Here is a 23,866-nt window from a genome sequence, read left to right on the forward strand (position 1 = left end):
CCAGTTTGTTGCTGCAATGGAATTGATCAGTGAGGAAGAGAATCAAATTTAGTAATTTTGAAGGTGATGTTCTATATTTTATGTTTTTTTGTTTTGACCTTTTATATTTTGACCATTATGGTGGGGTGGTGGCCATTTACCTTAGGAGGGAAATGTTGGAGCACTTAGCCTTTTTTATTAGATAAATACTCTTTTTGTAAATTTAATGAAATCTATCTTTAGTGTCAATGTTTCAACCCTGGCTCTAGCTATTATTAGATACTCTTTCGCCCTGTTAATATTCTCTCTTGGTTAACTGATTACGATGCGCCTGGAAAGGATCCGATAATTAGCTGACTTCAGAAAAATCCAGACGACCGATATCTAACATAGGTATAAATTTAGCATGCAAATTCCAAGAGAAAACTTTATAGTTCAATTTGAAGGGTTGAATCGTTGCCTTTGGTCAGAGCTACTTAAACCTGCGCTTGCGGAGGAGACTTGCAAAGTATTTTGTTAGGTTTTAGTTGATTTTTAGTTATTTTTTTTTAATCTGATTTGAAAAGTTGTAAGCCTATAGTTTCTAATTTCGACTTCCTTCTTTTTGACTAGCCCTAGTAGAGTCTACTGTCTTGACAGAGATGGTAGAGGCTGGTGCAGGGATATAGTCCTGTATTATTTAAAATATTTTCCGGAGAGAAAGTAAGAGTTTTAGAAGACGAATTTTGAGCTTAATGAATTAGATCTTTGCGGCACCTTGGTATGGAACATACACACCATGGAAAGAACATTTGTCGTAACCCTACTGGTTAGCAGGAATCAGCAAGGGCAGAACTCATAGAATCCGTCGTGCGTCAGGGCTGACAGTGGCACTTTGGTGCCAGAGGACTTTCACTAGTGGCTTCAGGACTGACCCTGGAAGCCCATTAGATTAGGGCGTAATAGTCCTCGAGAGACCTTGGACTGCTTGGCCGCAATACTTTACCCTAGTACTATAAGTGGGGGTACTTCTGGCCCTGTGCCGCCTACGCAGGCGGTAGTGGGACAAATAATTGCGGCTTTATGGTAAGAACGGCAAAGTAAACACCCAAAATCATAGTTTTAAGACATGCATTTTAGCCTTTTAATTACAGGACTTATCGTTAAGAAAAGCAAGAATATTTGATTCTGAGTGTGTTCAAAAAGGTTATCTGTATTGAATTAAATACCCTCCTAATAAGTCAAATAACGATGCTTCTAGAGATGAAAAAAACACAGCCTTTGGGGTAAGTGCTTTACAATATTTAAGTTGCCCGTTGTTCACATAGAAGGTTGATAGTTGGGAAAAGGGGCATAATTGACCCTGGTCAATTGTTAACCTTAATGGCATTAAGGTTAAACTCTTGAAAATTTTATCAAACAAAATCAAAACACACTACCGGCAGAAGAGCTGTCATGCCTCTGGGGCAGACTCTGGGCCCTCTATGCCCCCAGAGCCCTCTGGGCAAGGATTGTAAATAATCCAGTTTCATCTTCAACATGCAGGACTTGTCATTGGGAAAGGGGTAAATGATTAATCCTAGGTTTGTGCGAAAAGAATGAGGCAATTGAGATGAAATATCAGGGATTTATACGTTGAGCTAAATAAAAAGAACCTATCTGCATTTAAGTTATCAAATGATCATATCTAGATCATATGAGGGCCAGGTAAGGTATTAAGTTAAGAACTTTCAAGGCCAATCCTACTGCTACTACTACTACTAATACTATTACGGTTGCAAATGCAATTGGTCGCGACTGTGACAGTAATTACTTGCGACTGTAAAAACGTGCAACTAAGACTGTGACTGAATGAGATTGGCATTATATTTACTTGTGACTATTTTCAGGGAATGTTAGGGGATGGTGAACAAAATGAAAAGTACACTATGTGTACGCTGATTGTCTAAAAATGTATAAGAGCTACCACAGAAACAGGTGAGAGCATTATGTTGAAACTTTCACGACATGTTGAACAGTGCTTGAACCCTCAGAGAGTGTTGGGGGGATGTTCAACTAAATCAGAAGACACTGTTTGCATCTAAATTATCAATAGGGCATATCTGCAATATCTTAGGAGCATCTATGGGTAAGAACATTCAATCAATAAATTTTCGGTTGTCAGAATGACGTTCCCAAAATATCTAAGGAAAGACTAATGGCATTTAGTTGAAGCTTTCAGAAAATGTTGAAATAAATCAAAAGGCATTAATTAGACCTATTAAAATAGAATTCCATATTTAGTTCGTACGCCAGATGAAAACCTGGAGAATTATTCATTATATTAACCAAAAACGAAGCTTTGACAATAAATTAAATAAAAAAAAACAAGTTTTTTGAAATGAAAGTAAGGAGCGACATTAAAACTGAAAACGAACAGAAATTACTCCTTATATGAAAGGGGTTTTTCCTCCTCGACGCCCCGCTCTTTACGCTAAAGTTTTTTATTGTTTTAAAAAGTAGAGTTGCGAGAAAGAATCAAACTTTAGCGCAAGGAGCGGGGCTTCGAGGAGGAAAAATCCCTTTCATATAAGGAGTAATTTATGTTCGTTTTCAGTTTTAATGTCGCTCCTTACTTTCATTTCAAAAAACTTGTTTTTTTTAATTTAATTTCTGAAAGTTTTTGAATTAATGCATGTCTTATTTTGGCTCTCCGTACATAAATTATTAAAATGAAATTTGCATATTAATTCTTTTTTTTGCTAAATGGCTTTCTCTTAGTTTTGATCAGACGATTTTGAGAAATAAGGGGTGGGGAAGGAGGCCTAGTTGTCCTCCAATTTTTCGGTTACTTAAAAAGGCAACTAGATCTTTTAATTTTTAACGAACGTTTTTATTAGTAAAAAAATACGCAACTTAAGAATTAACTTACGTAACAAACTTTTATATTCTTATATTTTTGATTATATATATGAGGGGGTTGGCCCCCTCGTTAATACCTCGCTCTTCACACTAAATCTTGTTTTGTCCCAATTCTTTAAGAATGACCCTGAATCAGAAAGGCCGTAGAATAAATAGTTGAAATTACTTAAAAATTTTTTAGCATAAACAGTGAGGTATTTATCTCCTCCTAAATACCTCGCTCTTTATGCTAAAGTATTTTTAGAACCCCTCATATGCGTAATAATCTCTGTTCGTTTTAAGTTTTGATGCTTCTCGTTACTTTCAATTGAAAAAACTTTTTCATGTTTATATTTTCATTGTTTGTTTTTTTATAGTAATGCTAGAAAGTCCTGCGCCCTTTTGATTGAATTTCTCTTCCCCCATGAAATATTCCTCCAAGAAAAGATCCTCCCATATAGCCCCCTCCCCTGAACCCCACACCCAAACCAAAAAAATCCCCCTGATAACGTCGGTACACTTCCCAGTAACCATTACTGTATGTACACATTGGCCAAAGTTTGTAACTTGCAGCCCCTCTCCCAGGGACTGTGGGGGGTAAGTCATTCCCAAAGACATAGTTATTATGATTTTAGACTATGCGGAACAAAATGGCTATCTCAAAATTTTGATCCGTTGACTTTGGTAAAAAAATGAGCGTGGGAGGGGGCCTAGGTGCCCTCCAATTTTTTTGATCACTTAAAAAGGGCACTAGAACTTTTCATTTCCGTTAGAATGAGCCCTCTTGTAACACTCTAGGACCACTTGGTCGATACGATGACCCCTGGGGAAAAAAAAAAACAACAAAAAAACAAACAAATAAACACGCACCCGTGATTTGTCTTCTGGCAAAAAATACGAAATTCCACATTTTTGTATATTGGACCTTGAAATTTTTTCTATAGGGTTCTCTGATACGCTGAAACCGATGGTGCGATTTTCGTTAAGATCCTATGACTTTTAGGGGGTGTTACCCCCTATTTTCTAAAATAAGGCAAATTTTCTCAGGCTCGTAACTTCTGATGACAAAGACTAAATTTGATGAAGCTTATATATTTAAAATCAGCATAAAAATCTGATTCTTTTGATATATCTTTTAGCATCGAAATTCCGTTTTTTAGAGTTTCGTTTACTATTGAGCCGGGTCGCTCCTTACTACAGTTCGTTACCACGAACTGTTTGAAAACGAGTAGAAATTAATTGCAAAAAAACTATCCAAAAGAAGTTTTTCAAAGAAAACCAAAGACTAGGAAAATAAATTACCATTACAAATTAAAATCAACACTACCAGAAATTGCTATAAAAAAATAAATGTAACCCAAAGCGAACAAAAATTAAAATACATCATCATGGAAAACATAGAGATGGCAGGTCCCTATATATATGAATAAATAAATCTTAAAACAAGTAAAATTAAATTAAATTTTTAAGGCAAACACGAAACTATCGAAAGTTTAGCAAACGGGAACTCGCCTACCGCAATTTTATCCCTGCACTATGTAAAAGTCTATAGTTTGTTCTGTCACTTGCGATCTAAACGAAATATAGTACAATATTTTATTTTATATTTACATACTGAAAAATAAAAATAGAAATGCTAATGAAATAAAATTTCGATTTGCTGAGTTTTCAGAAATAAATAACATTATATATTTGATATTCAGTTTATTTTCATTAGTTATTTCCAGTAATCTTGATATATACAGTGAATTTATTTTTATTTGTCGTCGATACTATGAAAAACAAAGCATAATGTTCAAGATACATATAGTTTTGAATAAACGGAAATCATACAACGAGTTTCAGACTTCTATAGTTAGGGAGGGGAGAAAAGGGCAGTCACCGAATCCTTTTCGTAGTAATTTGTATTTGTTTTAAGTTTAACCTGAAGGTTCATTTTAGTTTTGACTCGTTTAAAAATGTATTTATTCATCTATATTAGGACCTTTCTCTATGTTTTCTATGATGTTGAAATTTGAAGTTCAAATTGCAATTGTTCGTTTCACGTGGTTCTTATAGTTTTTATAGATCATAGTATTCTTTTAATTATAATTGATTATTTTCAATAATTTTGATTAAGAAAAAAATAATCATAAATTTTCAGTTTCCAAACTATTTTTAGATTTTTTTTTGGTGACTTTCTTAAGAAAATTAGGGCTCTTTTGTTTTGGGATTTTCTTTTTTACTTCTTCGTTGCTTAGTTTTTCTGTGATTCATTCAGACTAAACCCTGTCGTGAAGGTATATCATGTTAGTTTTATACTTCACTGTCATTATTCATTCCCAAATGGATGAGCTAATATCCGAAGTTGTTTTTTTCTTTTCTTTCTTTTAAGTTTTTCGCCACCCATTTTGAAATCACTTTTATTCAAATTTTTCTTTTTACATATCTTAAAATTTTTTGCCCTTCCTTATTTAGAAAATTGCAGAACAGGAAATCGATTTCATGTTTACTTCGAGGATTGTTTAGAAGCTTGGTTTATTGATTTGACTAATTTCATTAAGCGGGAACTTCCCTACACAACATGCCTTATCACGAGAAAAAAACATGATTTTCTCTTTCGCCCGGTCAAATAGAAGCAGGAGCGTTCAGCTACTTAGTGCTTCAAGCAAATGGGAGTGTTTGAAAGACGCCGAATTTTATGTTGGTTGGATATTTAAATAAGAAAAAATAAAGCGATTTACAGAAAATAGGGTAACATTAAAACATACCAATTATACCGTGTATATAGAGGGGAAGGGGTGACCCTCCATTAAAGTGGGCTCTTGTCTTGGCCATCTAGTGTTTTAGTCTGTTTTTCAATTTCAAGAAATACAACTTATTTTTAGTCTATAATTTTCTATTTTCAAAGTATTAGCCTATGTATTTCTTGTAATTCTTTGCAATTATATATCTTCGAGATGTTGCTGTGTTTCTTTGCCAGTGTGGTAAACTTGGCAAATAGTTTGCGAAAAAGAAGAAAAAAAATCGACAAATCTTATGTTGTAAAGGTTTTACAGAATGGTGCAATGTAATATGTAAAGGGTAACCATTGAACAATGGACTTGAAGTGCTATTGAAAGGGATGTGAACTCTTCCAGTTGAAAAGGACTATACAGGTTTAGCTTAGCTAAACTGAGGGCCGATCTTGGGGTATTTGTCTTGATTGGAAAAGTTTGTCAATCCACAGTAACGCAAGACTGAGCTTCGGGATGTTATTATCCTAACAAGCTAGTGACTGATGTCTTGGTGGCAGTATCAAAGAATAAAAAAAAACATTTGTTTATGCAGCTAGGGCACAGTTATTACAAAAGTCAGGAGAAAAAAAACTGTACAATGTTGAGCAGCTCTTAAGACAGATATGAGCTTTCTTCAAGTTTTGGGTCCATATTTTTGGCCAGTCTGTCTTCAGAAGTGAAACAAGGTGTAAGTACATATCTTCAAGTGTGCGAATCATACCCGGATTCAAACCGTGTTTGATAGCATTAAAAAAACAAACAATGTACTAGCGAATTAAAAGTGGGTCTTATATTGTAACCACTAGAAACTAGACTTACTCCTCCTGATTCAGCTTTAAAAAGAGCACTTGCTGCCTCAGCAATGGTGTCAAAACCATTAAATCGTTCCCTGAATATTTTCTTCATTATTCATCTTAATTTTGTGACGAGTTTCTTAGTGAGTTGGCTCTTTCACTGGTTTCTTTGTTTTGGTTTTTCCTTTATTATTCTTTGAGGACGGCAATTTGTCACTTAGCAGAAGTGTTTGCTTAGTATATTTTAATCACGGTCTTCAGAAATTTTCTAAATACCTTTTTGATTTCCGCATGACGGAGAGGCAGTGTGGTATTCATTATGATTTACGAAAGAGAAGCTTTTGGGTTTTGATCTCCAACAGTACTTACCAGCCTGAGATCTTGAAACGAATTTAATACATCTTCTAAGACCACACAAAGAACAACAACAAAAGAAAAAACACGGCTCTAAGAAAACCTCTATCATGATGTAACGGAGGACAAAGGAGCGATAGTGGTTGCATTATTTGGTTCATCTGATACAAGTGTAGAGAATTGTACGCTCGGTTTCCGCCCTCTGCGGGTAAGGGTGGCTGAGCATACAGAGTTACACTGCCTACTCCCATCCAAAGCCAAACGCTTTGCTATATCATTTCGACACCTCTGGCTAACGAAAAGAACATGTTTATTTTGATAAAATTTCCTCTACTACACATCTCGCTTAGATCACAATAAGTTGACACCCTTTTAATAAGGAATTACTTGAGCCAGGTCATACTCACATAAAGTGATACAACAATCATGCCAAAATTAAAACATAATATCATAGACTGGGTGAATTTTGGATGCTCTGCGAGACTTAAAATACCAGGGTTTGCAGATGAAATGACGAAAGAGGAACTTGTTGATTGGGGAGAATTTTTCAAATAGATGTCAAGGAAATAAAATCTTGAAAACTGTTATTAGTACTTTCCCATCCTAAAAAGGCTTAGCAGCTTTCTTGTTCACCAACGCAGGAAAAAGTCTTCGGCTTTTTCTTAGCTTAATATAGTAAAGAACAAAATATTGTCATTTATTGTTATTCAATGCAAAATACAAGTTTTCCTTTTTTAAGTAAAGAGGGAAGCATTTCCTGAGCAGAACTAAAAACGAACAGAAATTACTATATATACGAACTGGGAAGTCGTCTCCTGTGTATCCCAGTTATAGCTAAAAAAAAAACAAAAAACAAAAACAAAACAGATATTAAAAGACGGATATTAAAGTTAAAATAAACAGATATTAGACTTAATAAAAATGCAAAACCGAAAATGACCTTTTAATGTTCCAAAAATAAAACTGATATTCAACTCAAACTCAAAACGAACAGAAATTACTAAATACATGAACTGGGAAATCGTCTCCTTACCATCCCAATTATAGCACGAGTGTCATTCGCACTTCACTGAAAGCAATATATATTTTAATCGATTTCAAAACGAGAGCAGAATAAACAAAGCATATTCTGTCAAAAAGCCCTATCCAGAGTGTGTGGTTTGTCGTGCTTCAGCTCACCCCCTCCCCTTTCACCCAGGGGTTGAATTCTATTCATAAAAAAGCTACAAAAATACAAATAAACAAATTTTGATGCGTTACGTAAAAGTTTTTCCGTACCCCCTCGAACAAAACATCTAAAATAAAGCATCTAGAATTAAAGGTGTTCCTCCTCCCCCCTCAGCCAAAAGTCAATTCTATTCGTAAAAGGCTACAAAAAACAAACGTTGTTGCGTTTTGTAATTTTTTTTTTGTAAATATTTTCCCTCCCAAAACAAATCATATCCCTCCCCCCCAAAAAAAATCCTAAATATGGACTAATAAAATTAAACTATTCAGATACAAAGCCTATTGTTTTTAATGAAGCACAATTTTGAATTTGTAAAACGAAAGGAAAGCAAAATAAAGCCCTATTTTCATGTAAACATTGACTTTACTAACACTAAACCTTAATTGGCCTGGAGCAACAAACAATTTCAAATTGCTTTTACCGGTAGTCATTAACTCATATATAGAAATTGTCTTTTTATATCATCAGATAGTGCCACTAGAGTGATGTCAGGATCTTAAATATTTATTAGTACTTATTCATTATACAGAAAACACCAAGAATTGGGATATCCGACAACTGTCGGTTTGTTGCTGTCTGCACTCCATTGTAAAGAAATATAAACAGTACGATCACAGGGTTGCCACCTGCTCCTGTCCAAAGTGTGCTATTTTTCTCGAGAACAGGGTGCTACATAAGTGCTACACAACATTTTTGCTAAATATGCAATTTTCGCGTAATCCTGCTTGGTGTTGATCAATTAAAACTTTTAGTCGCGTTTTCGATCACACAAAGATTACAGCATTTCTACGAATACCTTTGTTATTTTCACTAAAACATTGTACGCACATGCGTAATAAGCTGCGTGGCGCTTTGAGTTGCCAGCGATGGAAATATTGTACTCTTTTTAGTACATTTTTTTCAAAGTAGTGAGTTGGTAGTGCATTTGAAAAAAGTAGTACTTTTGCAGTACATTTCAAGAAAAGCAGTACTTTTTGAAAATAAATGTACTCTTTCTTCCAAAGGTGATCTAGTTGTATTTTGTCATAAATATGTTATCAGATTACCTTAAATTTAGTATTTGTAAGCTATTCAAATGAAGACAGCTATACAAAATTACGAAACATCTAAATGCCTAAAAACATTTGTTTTTGATATGTTATTCAAAACTTCCAAAAATTATTTCAAGGTGTTTCAAGCGGGATTACACGAGGTTAAAACAAATTATTGTTAGTAAGAATCTTCAAGCCAGGCTTCATTTTCCAGACGCCTGGGGCTTCCGGACAGTCAAGCCAACCCTTCCGCATTTTCATGATAATTATGATAGCTAATGTCACTGTCTACCAGTGTTTCCTAGATGTCCCTTTCAAATATCTATCTTTGCTTCACAGTCGCAACTGTCAATCAAAGCCAGGCTTCACCTTTCGGATTCCAGACAGCCGTTTTTGTCAAAATCTATTTTTCCTTGCGCAGCATACGCGGCGCGTTTAGAGTACAAACTACGGCTGCGACAGTGCAGAACGTCTTCTTGTACCTTCTTACTCATATTTGAACTATGTTTTCGAACCAGTTTTACTATAGCTGTCCAGTTTATCCAGTTGCAGTTGCATTGCATTACACACTGCATACAATTCGAGAGTAGTTTACGCTAATTTCGAAAAGTCTTTATCTTTCAGTGAACTGAACTTAGTGAACTGAGGTAGTTTTTAGAGGCAAAGATTTCCGAGGCTAAAGGTTTTTTCTAGCAGAAAAACAAGAGAAAAATACCCCCAGATTTAAGCAATGCGTGAAGCATGTGGTCGAAAGCAGGACTATTATTCGACTCATCTAGCAAAACTAGGCAGTAAAGAGGCTTTAAAGTCACAGTAAACTTAACTAGGCAACTTTCGGCCATTAAACCGGCCAGGGGGGCTTAGATAAATGTACAGGGACTTATTGTCGACAGGACCCCCCTTCTTTGTTATCTCGAAACCCCTCCTTATTGTTCCCAGAGCTAGCTGGCAGGCCCTTGCCCCTTATGCACTGTAATTATGCACTTATGTACTGTCAAAGTTCGCCTTTTTACGTGTAGACCATAGTCAAACGTCACACCGGTAAAACGGCGTGGGCTCAATTCCTAGTTGCGGCACACAAACCTTTTGCTTTTTTTCTACTAAACCAAAAATCGAATTTTCGGAAACTGCCCGGAAACTGCAATGGTCGTAACTAGAATTTTTCTTACTCTCAATATCGACTCAGGGCACATTCTTGATTAAATAAAAAAAAACTAGTTTTTTTAGCTGAAAGTAAGGAGCGGCATTAAAACTTAAAACGAACAGAAATTACTCCGTATATGAAATGGGTTGTCCCCTCCGCAGTCCCACGCTCTTTACGCTAAAGTTTTTAATTGTTTTAAAAAGTAGAATTGTGGCAAAGAGTCAAACTTTAGCGTAAAGAGCGAGGGGTTGCGGAGGGGACAACTCATTTCATATACGGAGTAATTTCTGTTCGTTTTAAGTTTTAATGCCGCTCCTTACTTTCAGCTAAAAAAATTAGTTTTTTTTATTTAATTTCTGAACGTTTTTGAATTAATGCATGTTTGGTTTTGGCTCTCCGCACTTAAATTATTAAAATGAAATTTGTATATTAATTCTTTTTTTGGCTAAATGGCTTTCTCTTAGTTTTGATCAGACGATTTTGAGAAATAAGGGGTGGAGAAGGAGGCCTAGTTGCCCTCGAATTTTTTGGTTACTTAAAAAGGCAACTAGAACTTTTAATTTTTAACGAACGTTTTTATTAGTAAAAAATATACGTAACTTAAGAATTAACTTACGTAACCAACTTTCATAATCTTATATTTTTATTATGTGTACGAGGGGGTTTGTACCCTCGTTAATAGCCCGCTCTTTACACTAAATCATAAGTTTTGTCCCCATTCTTTAAGAATGACCCCTGAATCAGAAAGGCCGTAGAATAAATAGTTGAAATTACTAAAAATACTTTAGCATAAAGAGCAAGGTATTTATCTCCTCCTAAATACCTCGCTCCTTATGCTAAAGTATTTTTAGAACCTCTCATATGCGTAATAATCTCTGTTCGTTTTAAGTTTCAATGCTACTTCTTCCTTTCATTTGAAAAAACGTTTTCATGTTTATTTTCATTGTTTTCTTATAGTAATGCTAGAGAATCCTGCGCCCTTGTCATTGAATTTTTCTTCCCCCATGATAGATTCCTCCAGGAAAAGATCCTCCAACATAGCCCCCTCTCCTCAGCCCCCTGAATAAAATCCCCCTGAAAACGTCTGTACACTTCCCAATAACCATTACTATATGTAAACACTGGTCAAAGTTTGTAACTTGCAGCCCCTCCCCCAGGGATTGTGGGGGAGTAAGTCATCCCCAAAGACATAGTTATTATGGTTTTCGACTATGATGAACAAAATGGCTATCTCAAAATTTTGATCCGTTGACTTTGGGAAAAAATGAGCGTGGGAGGGGGCCTAGATGCCCTCCAATTTTTTTGGTCACTTAAAAAGGGCACTAGAACTTGTCATTTCCGTTAGAATGAGCCCTCTTGCGACATTCTAGGACCACTTGGTCGATACGATGACCCCTGGGGAAAAAAAAAAACAAAAAACAAACAAATAAACACGCACCCGTGATTTGTCTTCTGGCAAAAAATACAAAATTGCACATTTTTGTAGATAGGAGCTTGAAACTTCTACAGTTGGGTTCTCTGATACGCTGAATCTGATGGTGTCATTTTCGTTAAGATCCTATTACTTTTAGGGGGTGGTTCCCCCTATTTTCCTAAATAAGGCAAATTTTCTCAGGCTCGTAACTTTTGATGGGTAAGACTAAACTTGATGAAACTTGTATATTGAAAATCAGCATTAAAATGCGATTCTTTTGATGTAGCTATTGATATCAAAATTCAATTTTTTAGAGTTTTGGTTACTATTGAGCCGGGTCTCTCCTTACTACAGTTCGTTACCACGAACTGTTTGATATGTCAGCTAGCTCCCTGAGTCAACTTTGAGTCAAGTTTACTGTTCCTTTACGGATGCCCAGCTTTTTTTTTATCCAAATCACTGGTTTATTAGAGATCATTTTTTATTGTACTACAGATCATTTTCGAAAAAAATAAGAATGACTCTTGAATCAGTCGCAAAAATCTATTTCCTCTTCCTCATTTTGATCGACGCCAGTTGCGTTGCTACAAATGAGATTTACGTTCGTGGATCTCGATGCTCCCTTCCACTTCTGGAATGAAAGACGAAGACTGTCATCTATTTTCCAGGAGTTGCTGCTTCCAGCATCGGCGGAGCATCTGATCACATATTGCTTTGCAAACATCAGTGCACTCACAGTTTCAGTTTGGAGACGATTTCAAATTTTTGTTTTCAAACTGTTCAAAATAGAAAATTGCCTTTCTGCGCTTGCGCTGGAATGAGGAAGAGCACACAATGTCAACATGAACTTGGAAATTTCCAAATATACTGGCCTAGATATGCAGTCCTTGACGTCACTCAGCTGCTTCCAAAAGATTCCAGGATCATCGCTGGGTTCAAATTTCGGGAGATCCTCTTTTACTCGGCCAGCTTAGTCTATTGAACTTCCAGCTTATCTCGTAGAGTGTCACTTTCACCTTTGCTGTCGCCAAGCAGGTTCGGGAAACGGATCATGAGTGGAACAATAGTATCCACTTTTCCAGAAACGGCCACGGTAGGATCTATACAACGAAGGTTCACCAATGTTTCATCTTTGTAATCAATTCTTATTGATACCTGCAAGCACATTTCGACGAGAAAGCTCAAACAGTTTGTATGGATTGTTTGCACTTGCTGCCTATTCAGCTGACCTGCGCTAGACGATGTAGCGATATAGTTCAGGGTCTTCGGCCCAAGCTTGAGCTCCTCCAGTTTTAGGAAATTTGGTGGAGTTAGTTTGACCCTGAATGGATCTCCTGCGATTGCTATTGCTTTTTTTGTCACAAAGCATCTCAAAAGAGCAAGATAGGTCACTCTGGAACTCTGCAAGAGCCTATGAATGGGAGTTTTACTGCTCTGGAACTCTATATTCAGTTCGTTTACCTTTTCAAGGACAAAGGCAATAAAGTACAGGTAACCTTTGATCTTTGGGTCCTTCATACAAGCCAAAATCCGACTTGCCTTTTCTTTCGAAGATTTATCTCCTGCTGCATCACCTTCTCCGTGGCTTGCGATTCTCTTGACAGAGGCTTCCAATGATAGCCATCTTGTGTTTGCCACTTGAAGTAGGCGGTGGCTCTCTACACGTGCAAATTCTTGACACTTTTTAAGCTCTTCCTGGCGCTTTGGGCTGCTTGCAATATAGTTTACAATGTCGTGATTGAATACTTCCAAACCCTCTGGTAGCTTTTTGGCGGCGTATGTTGTACATAACGTGAGCGAGTGACTTGTACAACCAAGAATGAACAAATTTGGTACTTCCTCTTTAAGCAGCACCCCTAGTCCTTTCACAGACCCAGTATTCACACTAGCATTATCGAAGCCTATACCCATTAAATTTTGTATAGGTATACCAAGGTCCGAAAGACATTTCATAATCAGGTTCTTCTGGCCGGCACTTGACGCGTCGTGCACGTCAAGAAGACCCAAAAAAACTTCATGAACATTGTAATTAGCATCCACATACTTTGCAATGATGACCAAAACCTTGGTCCATGACTTGTCCGTAGATTCATCTACAATAATGGCGAACTTGTTATTCCTTAACCAATTTGCAAGCTGCACTTTTTCCTCTGTGGCAAGAACATTCTTGATTATTCCAGTTGTCTTGGTTCTCGACGAGGCTAATGCTTGGCAAACAGCATCAGTTGGGAAACATGATTTCATGACTTGTAGCAATGAGTCAGTTTTTCTTATAGAAATATCCTCTTTGGCAACCAAACCTGCCAGGTGTAACTCAGCATCTTTAACTGAATCGTCAAAAAGCTGCTTCTTCTGCACTTCCGGTTTTTGCACAAACTGGTCAACAGGCACTGTGCATTTCATAGCCTGCACGTTTTGCTAGTGAAATATAGACTTGACATGTCTTTTGACATAGTAGATACTTCCTCGAATATCTTTCTTGCATAAATTACAATGAGCATGCTGACTGCTCATATCAGATTTACTAATAAACCCGCCTAGTTCAGGATCCATTTTCCACTTATCACAGAATTTATTTCGATTTTTGATTTTTCTGGGCATGTTGGATATTTTCGGCTTCTTCTGGTTAGTACTCTGTTTGTTTGGCTTCAGACTACTCTTGCGTTTTCTCGCTTCTTGATTATCAGTTGAGCTAGATTCGGAGGTTTCTTCATCATCAGATGATTCAGAAGAGGAAGGGGAACTGTCGATTTTTACAACTGATTCAGAATCAGAAGACGAATCTGATTTATTCTTGTTCTTATTGGCTAGGAACTGAGTCAATGTACTTTGTTTCATGGCTGCAAAAAAAAAGAAAAACACATTTGAACAAGCATGTGTTTCAGTCAATGGCTGAAAATTAATGAGATCAAAATTAAAAGAACAGCTTTTTGTTATTTAGATTGAGATTGGTAGACAGGGTCTCCAGGTTTGTAGGCCTACCACAACATATGCAGCATTTGTTTGTTAAATATTAATATACTGGAATTTTTAGTTTGAAACAAAACCTTAAAACCATGTAAAAATTACAGAAGCCTTAATAACAACTTTGGCACCCGTTTCTAGGTGGCATTAGTAACAGTAACAGAACTTACAAAATAAATTTCCGATCTCATTAGTAATATGTAGAATTGTCACCAAATGTTGACTTGACACTTTGATAGTAGCCTACCCGCTACCTCATTCTTACCTGGTTTTTTAGTTTTTTGTCTAGTTTAGTTGCTCTGAGGGAAGCACGCTTCCACGATTGTTTGAATGAAAACCAATGAAAACATAAAACAATCTTCAAACCATAAAAGAAAATACTGATTTCCACTTCAAATGGAAACAGACAGTAGTTCAAGCCACTTTTTGAGATTTGTATAGCCCAGACAAAGGATTGGAGGAAATATATTGTAATGTGTCAAGGTATCATCTAAACCTGTTGAACGAACATTTTGTGACATTTTCTTGAACCAGACAGTTAGATCGGTAATTTGTTTACTTATTATTTTATTTCAGTGTTATAAATTCCCTTCTATGATTGTACAGTCCAGTTAGAGCACATCTGAACTCTTTCAAAGTAAAATAGACATAGAAAAAGCAATTCTGCTACTTAAAAAAAAAACAAATAATTTAATTGAGTTTGTGACCACAGCAGTTTTAAACAGGTCAGAAGGGCTTAAATTTGATTAGGAATTAAAAAAATATGATTGAAACCGTGAAAATACAGTTTTGAACAGGATAAATGGCAGGCGCTAACCTTTCATCTTCATCTGGACACAAAATGGAATTCTCCATTGCTTTGCTCAAAAACAAAGGCAGGGCAAAAAGCATTTGACATACCAAAAGATAGACATGGACTCCAGCTACAATCTGATCAAGAGAGCAAGTACACAAGAAAATTACGGAAGATGAAAGAATTGTTTTTAGCAATTAAGTATTGGTAAGTATGGTCCTAAAATGGCTAAAAGGTGCTAACCTAAGCCTAAGGTCACCCTCTTGTACCTGAATTCGCCTGTACACTTCACTCAGATGCTCTTGTATCATGATTTTTTTTTACCATTTCTTTAACCAGCAAAACTGAAATTATTGCAGTAAGCTGTCAGTAAGTCTCACCTGTCTACCTCCATTAAAATCCACACGTCAAGCACAATTTGAAATTGGCACCAAGCGAGTTTTCTTTTCCTGAGGAAAAATCAAGTTGCTTCAACAGAAGTTGAAATTCCCACTTAAGAGAACTTATCAAACTAGAAAGCTCAGCAGAAGATCCTCCTCCAGTCTTTTTAAATCCCCTCACTCGCTGACACTGGTCCTGATATTTTTTTTCCCGAAAATTGTAGCACTAAGGTGCTACATTTTTCCAGACTTTCCGAAATACTGCTACATTTTACCCTGGTCGTGCTACGGTGCTACATAGGCAAAAATAGTGCTACAATTAGCACTATAGTGCTACAGGTGGCAACCCTGTACGATCATCGTAGAAAATATCTGTCACCCATAGTCTCGGCGTTCCTAAAAGCTCCTCCCTTTTTTTGTTTTAGTGATTCATTATATATTTCTCAGTTCCTTGATCAACTTTAAAAAATTGCACGATCCTATATTATTTATGAATGCGAAAGCAGAAACAGAAGGAGTGAGTCAGAAAAGTGATTCGCTACTGTCCTAATTCACAGGTATGACTTATAGCTGAACTGAGTTGTGGATCTAGGATTTCAAAAAAAAGGGGGTTTGTATTGAATTTTAGAAAGTGGGGAAATTTTTAATGCTAACTTCTGATCAGCGCTACAACAGGGAAATAGACGGAATTTCATAAATAGTGGGAGAGGGATTCACGAAGTTGCAGGACTGTTTAATATTTTCTACATAATATTTTACAAAAAAGGGCCAGCCTAATAGTTCTAGCAAGGAAAATAATTCCCTTGAAATTTTCCTCTATTATACTCTATTTTGGGACCATAATAAGGTCATCCGAAATTTGAAGTAATATATTTGTTTTTCCTCTAATCGTTATGAAATAGCCATATCCAAGAAAATACCAAACGTCTGTTAATAGCTGTTTGTCGTAAAATTTTTAGTGAGTTTTCAGGAAACTGAATGACATTAAAAGAATTGTATTTTTATTATAAGAAGGATATAAAGTAACGCTTGTTGTTACTATTTTTGTAAATATTCTGCCACGAACTTGCAAATTACGTAGAGATTGTGTTTAAGATTGTTTTTTCAGAATTGTGTTTAAGATTATTTAAAACAATTGAATCATTCTAGTTACCAAGTTTATTGTCAGTTGCTAATCAAACTTTGTTTAGTCAAGGACATCCAGAGGGAGCCAGAGGGAGGGGAGAAGGGACGCCCCCTCACTAGATCTACTAATGACCTTGCTTGCATAATTTAATGTAACTTAATTATTAACCTTTAAAATGACACAGCAAAAGAGTTTTGCAGGTACCTAAACAAATGGATTTGGTCATGCTCATTTCTAGGATTTTCTTTTTCGAAGAAAGGGAGGGATTGTGTTTTTTCTTTGGATTCTTTAAATTAAGTTTTCATTTTAGCTGTCTTGGCCTAATTAGCTTCGCTTTCTAAAAAAATTGTCCTCGCTTAGGTGTTGATCGATAGCTAACAAAATTTTATAGTGACCCTTTCTGCTTTTGAATATATTTTTCTTATCCGCCTGTAGAGCTAGCACCGTTATTTGGCATATCAAGGACTTCCAACAATTTTCAATTCTCAATCCCATCTTTTGCATTTTTATAGTCAGACCAATAATTAGTTTTCCTTTTTCCTTTTTATCTCTTCAACGTATTGCATTCTTCCGTATCACCTAGACCAGTGGTTCTCAACCGGGGTCCACATGGACCCTAGGCGTCCATGTAGTATTTCTGGGGGTTCACAGGCAAAACACAACAAATTGGGGGTCCACAATGATATTTTGGGGGTCCATGAAGAAAATCAACTCAGAACGCTCTTTATTTTAAAAAATTCGATTTCTACTGTAATTTACTGTTCACTTTATATTGTGTTCACTGTGTGATACACCGTCAACACTTAGTTGCAAAGAAAATGAGTGCATGTCTCCATGATGCCCTTACTGTTGTAATAAAAGTAGTTAACCATATTAAATCAAATTCTCAGAGACCACCTTTTTCGTGAATTCTGTAAGCAAAATGGAGAAAAGTTTGGGCGGCTTTTATTACATACAGAGGTGAGACGGCTATCAAAGGGGAATTGTCTTAACAAGAGTTTGGGGTTTGCTGGGTTTCAGCTCACCCCCTCCCCTATCGCCCAAGGGCTGAATTCCATTCATAAAAAAGATGTAAAAATGCAAATAAACACATTTTGAAGCTTTACGCAAAGTTATTCCGTACCCCCCCCCTCGAAAGAAACATCCAAAACAAAGCATCTAAAATTAAAGGTGTTACTTGGATCCCCCCCCCTCATCCAAAGGTCAATTCTATACGTAAAAGGCTACAGAAAGCAAATTTTGTGGCGTTTTGTAAAGTTTCTTTGTAAATATTTTCTTTCCCCAAACAAATCATATCCCCTTCCCCCAAAAATCGTAAATATGGACTAATAAAATTGAACTATTCAAAATACAAGGCCTATTGTTTTCAGTGAAGCACAATTTTGAATTTGCAAAACGAAAGAAAAGCCAAATAAAACTCTATTTTCTTGTAAACATTGACTTTACTAACACTATACCTTTATTGACCTGGAGCAACAAATAATTTCAAATTTCATTTACCGGTAGTCAATAACTCATATATAGAATTTGTCTTGGTATTTGTATGGTATGAATCCTCTGCTAAAATGTGATTAAATAAAAAAAACAAGTTTTTTTTAACTAAAAGTAAGAAGCGACATTAAAACTTAAAACGAACAGAAACTATTCCGTATATGAAAAGGTCTTTTCCTCCTCAACGCCTCGCTCTTTACGCTAAAGTTTGATTCTTTCTCTTAATTGTACTTTTTAAAATAGTAAAAAACTTTAGCGTAAAGAGCGGAGCGTTAAGGAGGAAAAGCCCTTTTCATATACGGAGTAATTTCTATTCGTTTTAAGTTTCAATGTCACTCCTTACTTTTAGTTAAAAAAAAACTTGTTTTTTATTTAATTTCTGGAAATTTTTGAATTAATGCATGTTTTGATCTTGGCTCTCCGCACATAAATAATTGAAACGAAATTTGGATATTAATTATTTGGCTAAATGGCTTTCTCATAGTTCTAATCGGAAGATTTTGAGGAAAAAAAGAGTGAGGGAATAGGCCTAGTTGCCCTCCCATTTTTTGATCGCTTTAAAAGGCAACTAAAACTTTTAATTTCTTACGAACGTTTTTATTCGTAAAAAATATACGTAACTTACGAATTAACTTACGTAACGAACTTCCTTATTCGTATATTTTTATTGCGTATATGAGGGGGTTCATCCTCTCGTCAATACCTCGCTCTTTACACTAAAGCTTAAATCTTGTCCCAATTCCTTCAGAATGACCACTGAATCACAAAGGCCGTAGAATAAATTGTTGAAATTACTAAAAATAAAAAAGCGTAAAGAGCCTGGTATTACGAGGAGGTAAACCCCTCATATGTGTAATAATTTCTGTTCGTTTTAAGTTTTAATGATGCTCCTTACTTTCAGTTGAAAAAACTTTTCATATTTATTTTTTCATTGTTTTTTTTAATAATGCTAGAAAATCCTGCGCCCCATTCATTGAAATTCTCTTCCCCCATGACAAATTCCTCCATGGAAAGGTCCTACCACGTAACCACCCCATCAACTTCTTCCCCCCCCCAAACCAAAAAATCCCCCTGAAAACGTCTGTACATTTCCCAATAGCCACTACTATATGTAAACACAGGTCAAAGTTCGTAACTTGCAGCCCCTCCCATGGGGACTGTGGGGGAGTAAGTTGTCCCCAAAGACATAGTTATTAGATTTTTCGACTAAGGTGAATATAAGGGCTATCTCAGAATTTTGATCTGGTGATTTTGGGAAAAAATGAGCGTGGGAAGGGGCCTAGGTGCCCTCCAATTTTTTTGATCACTTAAAAAGGGCACTATAGCTTTTAATTTCCGTTAGAATGAGCCCTCTCGCGACATTCTAATGAACACTGAGTCGATACGATCATCCCTGGGGAAAAAACAAAAAAAAAATAAAAAAAACAAATAAACACGCATCCGTGAGCTGTCTTCTGGCAAAAAATGCGAAATTCTACATTTTGTAGATTAGAGCTTTAAACTTCTACAGTAGGATTCCCTGACACACTGAATCTGATGGTGTGAGTTTCGTTAAGATTGTATGACTTTTAGGGCCTGTTTCCCCCTATTTTCTAAAGTGAGGCAAATTTTCTCTGGTTCGTAGTTTTTTACGTGTAAGACTAATCTGGATGAACTTATATATTTAAAATCAGTATTAAAATGCAATTCTTTTGATGTAACTATTGGTATCCAAATTCCGTTTTTTAGAGTTTCGGTTACTATTGAGCCGGGTCGCTCCTTACTACAGTTCGTTATCACAAACTGTTTGATATCATCAGATAGTGCACTAGACAGGTGTCAGGATCTTAAATATTTATTAATATTTAAGTACTTGTCCATTGTACAGAAAATACCAAGAATTGGGATATCAGACAGCCGTCGGTTTGTTGCTGTCTGTACTCCACTGCAGACAAATATAGACAGTGCGATCATCCTAAAAAATATCTGTCACCCATAGTCTCGGCGTTTATAAAAGCTCCTCCCTTGTTTTCATTTTAGCGATTCAGCGTATATTTCTCAGTTTCTAGTTCAACTTTGGAAAATTGCACTATCCTGTATTATTTATGAATGCGAAAGCAGAAACAGAGGGGGTGAGTCAGCGAAGTGGTTAGCTACTGTTCTATTTCCCTGGTATGACTGTTAAATAGTGAAGGAAATATAAGGAACTTTATAAATAGTGGGAGAGGGATCCACGAAGTGGCAGGACTGTTTAATATTTTATACATAATGTTTTACCACAAAGGGCCAGCCTAATAGTTTTAGCACAAATTATCTATTAGGTTTCACAATAACTCGTAGTTTTAGTTAGTAATATTGCGCCATTGAACGTTAAAACTGTTTTCTTCTTGGCAAGGAAAATAATTCCCTTGAATTTTTCCTCTCTTATACTCTATTTTTGGACCATAAAGGTCCTTCGAAATTTGAAGTAAGATGTTTGTTTTCCCTCTAATAGCTGATGGAATAGCCATATCCAAGAAAATACCAAACATCTGTTAATAGCTGTTTGTCGTAAAATTTTTAGTGAGTTTTAAGGAAATTAAAAGGTCATAAAAAATTGTATTTGCATTATAAGAAGTATATAAAGTAATATTTGTTGTTATTATTATTGTAAATATTCTGCAACGAACTTCCTAATTATGTAAAGATTATCATCAGAAAGTATTTTTTATGATTCATTAAGTTAACCCTCATCATTCTTTTCATTATCTTTCCAGTTTCGGGTTACTTGCAATTTTGGTATAAAACTTGCAATGTTTCAGAATTGTGTTTAAGATTTTTAAAATTATTAAATCATTCTAGTTACCAAGTTTATTGTCAGTTGCTAATCAAACTTTGTTTTGTCAAGGGCATCCAGAGGGAGCAAGAGGAAGGGCCACTAGATCTACCAATGACCTTGCCTGCATAATTTGATGTAGCTTAATTATTAAGCTTTAATATGACACAGCAAAAGACTTTTGCAGGTACCTAAACAAATGGATTTAGTAATGCTCATTTCTAGGATTTTCTTTTTTTAGAAAAAGGGAGGGGTTGAGTTTTATCTTTTGATTCTTTAAATTAAGTTCTCATTTTAGCTGTCTTGGCATAATTAGCTTCGCTTTCTAAGAAAATTGTCCTCGCTTAGGTTTTGATCGATAGCTAACAAAATTTTATAATGACCTTTTCTGCTTTTGAATATATTTGTCTTATCCGCCTGCAGAGCTAGCACCGTTATTTGGTGTTTCAATGACTTTCAAGAATTCTCAATTCTCAATCCTACCTTTTGCATTTTTATAGTCAGACCAATAGTTTCCCATTTTCCTTTTTATCTCTTCAACGTATTGCATACTTCCATATCACCTAGACCATTGGTTCTCATACTTATTTAGACACTGTACTCCTTTTTACCCACAAAACCTTTTAGGTACCCCTGCTAAATTACCGGTACTAAGTAAACTATAACTAACATATAAATAAAGTTGCCAGTCCTAAATATAAATTCTTGTTTTAAGCTTTTTGTTGGCCGGCCGCGTACCCTCTAAAAAATTTTCCTTACCCCTAAGGGGCAAGCACACTACAGTTTGAGAACCACTGACCTAGACGCTCGATTAGTCTTATTTCTTTTCTTGTTCTCTAGGCTGTGAATACCAATGCCACACGTGTGCCTACCCATGATAAAATCTTTTGGTTCATATGTTCCCCGGAGAAGCAGCATCCCGGCCCGGCTTTTTTTAATTGCTCAGATAGATGGTCGGACTGTCCATATTTCTCTACTGTGCCCCCTGATGTGCAAATACACAGCCCAAATTATAAATATACTATCTATCTCCCAAGCATCTCAGTTGTTTCAAAACGTCTACATGTAAATTGAATCAGCTTGGTTGCTTTCTGAAATTTGGGGAAATACCCATTTATTTCCTAATATTTGTATCCGCTTTTAACCTGGAGTACTCGATTTTTTTTTTTTTTTTACCATAATTCGTTTACTCATATGCAGAAAAATATTACGACGATTTTTTTAAGTCGTCAGGTACGGTTGCTTGACAACAGATCTAGAGATATTAAATATTGATTTCCCAAAGCTTATAACCATTTTTGATCCGGAGTAATCAATAATTTTTTATTGTACTACAAACCATTAACTTTTACTTTGAACAGTCTTTCAGATGAGGTAGCTTGAGACCGAGTTTCAATATGTAGTTAGAAAATATGGGACGTTTAAAATAGCCGATGATCTAAATGCAAGAAGAATAAGAAGAGAATTCAGGAATAGGTCGTTTGCCTTAACTTATTAGATTTAAACTCTTAGCAGAGTAACCTTCAGTGGTTTATCGTTTGAATGTTTACTTTTTAAAGAATCTGATTTTTTTTTTCTACAGGTCATATTTGTGTGTTGGAACGAACCCTACCAGAAACTTGCATCTGTCGACGCTGCCGGTGTTATTTTTGTTTGGGTTCGCTATGAAAGCCGATGGAGCATTGAACTCATAAATGATAGGGGAGTATCTGTTCGACATTTTTCATGGTCACACAACGGTCGATTGGCTTTAATCGCGTATCAGGTATGACAAATTGGAAGCTATTCTAAGAAGTTGAATATACCTTACAAGCTACAAATTACTTTAGGACAAAATAAAATTCGTTTTGAGAACATTTAATAAGTTACTAAAATCTTTCATGTTTTTTTTAACTGTTTAACGGAAATAACCGACATGAATCCCCACCTGTTTAAACCTTTCATTTAAAATAAATTTCAAATGTTTTTTTCAACTTAAAGTAAAGAAAAGCCTTCGAAATGGAAAGAGTATAAATGGCCTTGTGAATGAAGAAGGATGATATTCCTTTCAACCTCTTCACCCCCTTCTTTTTTAATCTAAAGTTAAACCAAAAGTTTTATTGACAGCAATTTTGAGACCCGATACCTACAGCCAGCTGATGTCTTATTTATTAAAATATGTTTTTCTAATTTTGGTTACTATGGGATATAGTCCGTTTATTAATAGGTTGCACCTATATCTGCAGCCATGATGGCACCATACGCCAAAGAAGCAACTTTTAAAAATATTTTAGTAGTATATTATCTTGTCAAAACATGAGAGTGCTGTATCTCGCATATATGATGACTTATTTTAATATCTCAGTCAGTGTGGGCTAGAGTTCGTTCTTTACTTAAAATTCAATATAAACTAGCTATCTTTGAAACTCCGATCTTCACTTGCAAATCCGTCATTTAGTATGATTATAATGAACTACATCGACCCTTTATGTAACCCGGATTACTAAGTTTCTAGCTACCACTACAACCCGGATTACAAACACGAAAAAGCCTATGGCTTTTTAGTAGTTGGAATAGTAAGAGCCGATCCTCAGTACGGCACCATGCCCCAGATAAGCAACTTTTCAAAAGATGCTTGTATTATCTTAACTTTTAGTTACTATGTGCCTTGGTTTGTTCTTTACTAGGGTTTAGCTATATCCGATGAAACTTATATAATCCCTATTTATAATGAACTCATGTATTTTCATCAAGAAAGAAATTCATCATGTATTTCTTTT

General features: G+C 35.7%; 1 protein-coding gene across 3 annotated transcripts in view; it reads left to right on the top strand.

Annotated features, from left to right (window-relative positions):
• LOC136041048 (tubby-related protein 4-like) overlaps window positions 1-23,866 on the top strand; it is a 149,400-nt gene that overhangs the window by 23,486 nt on the left and 102,048 nt on the right. For all 3 annotated transcript variants that reach the window (XM_065725597.1, XM_065725589.1, XM_065725604.1), the window contains one exon: window positions 22,690-22,872. In XM_065725597.1, the coding sequence (XP_065581669.1) occupies window positions 22,690-22,872 (183 nt within the window). The remainder of the gene's footprint in view (window positions 1-22,689; window positions 22,873-23,866) is intronic.

This window comes from Artemia franciscana, chromosome 2 (genome assembly GCF_032884065.1).
Source record: "Artemia franciscana chromosome 2, ASM3288406v1, whole genome shotgun sequence".
In the NCBI taxonomy this organism is placed as follows: Eukaryota; Metazoa; Arthropoda; class Branchiopoda; order Anostraca; family Artemiidae; genus Artemia; species Artemia franciscana.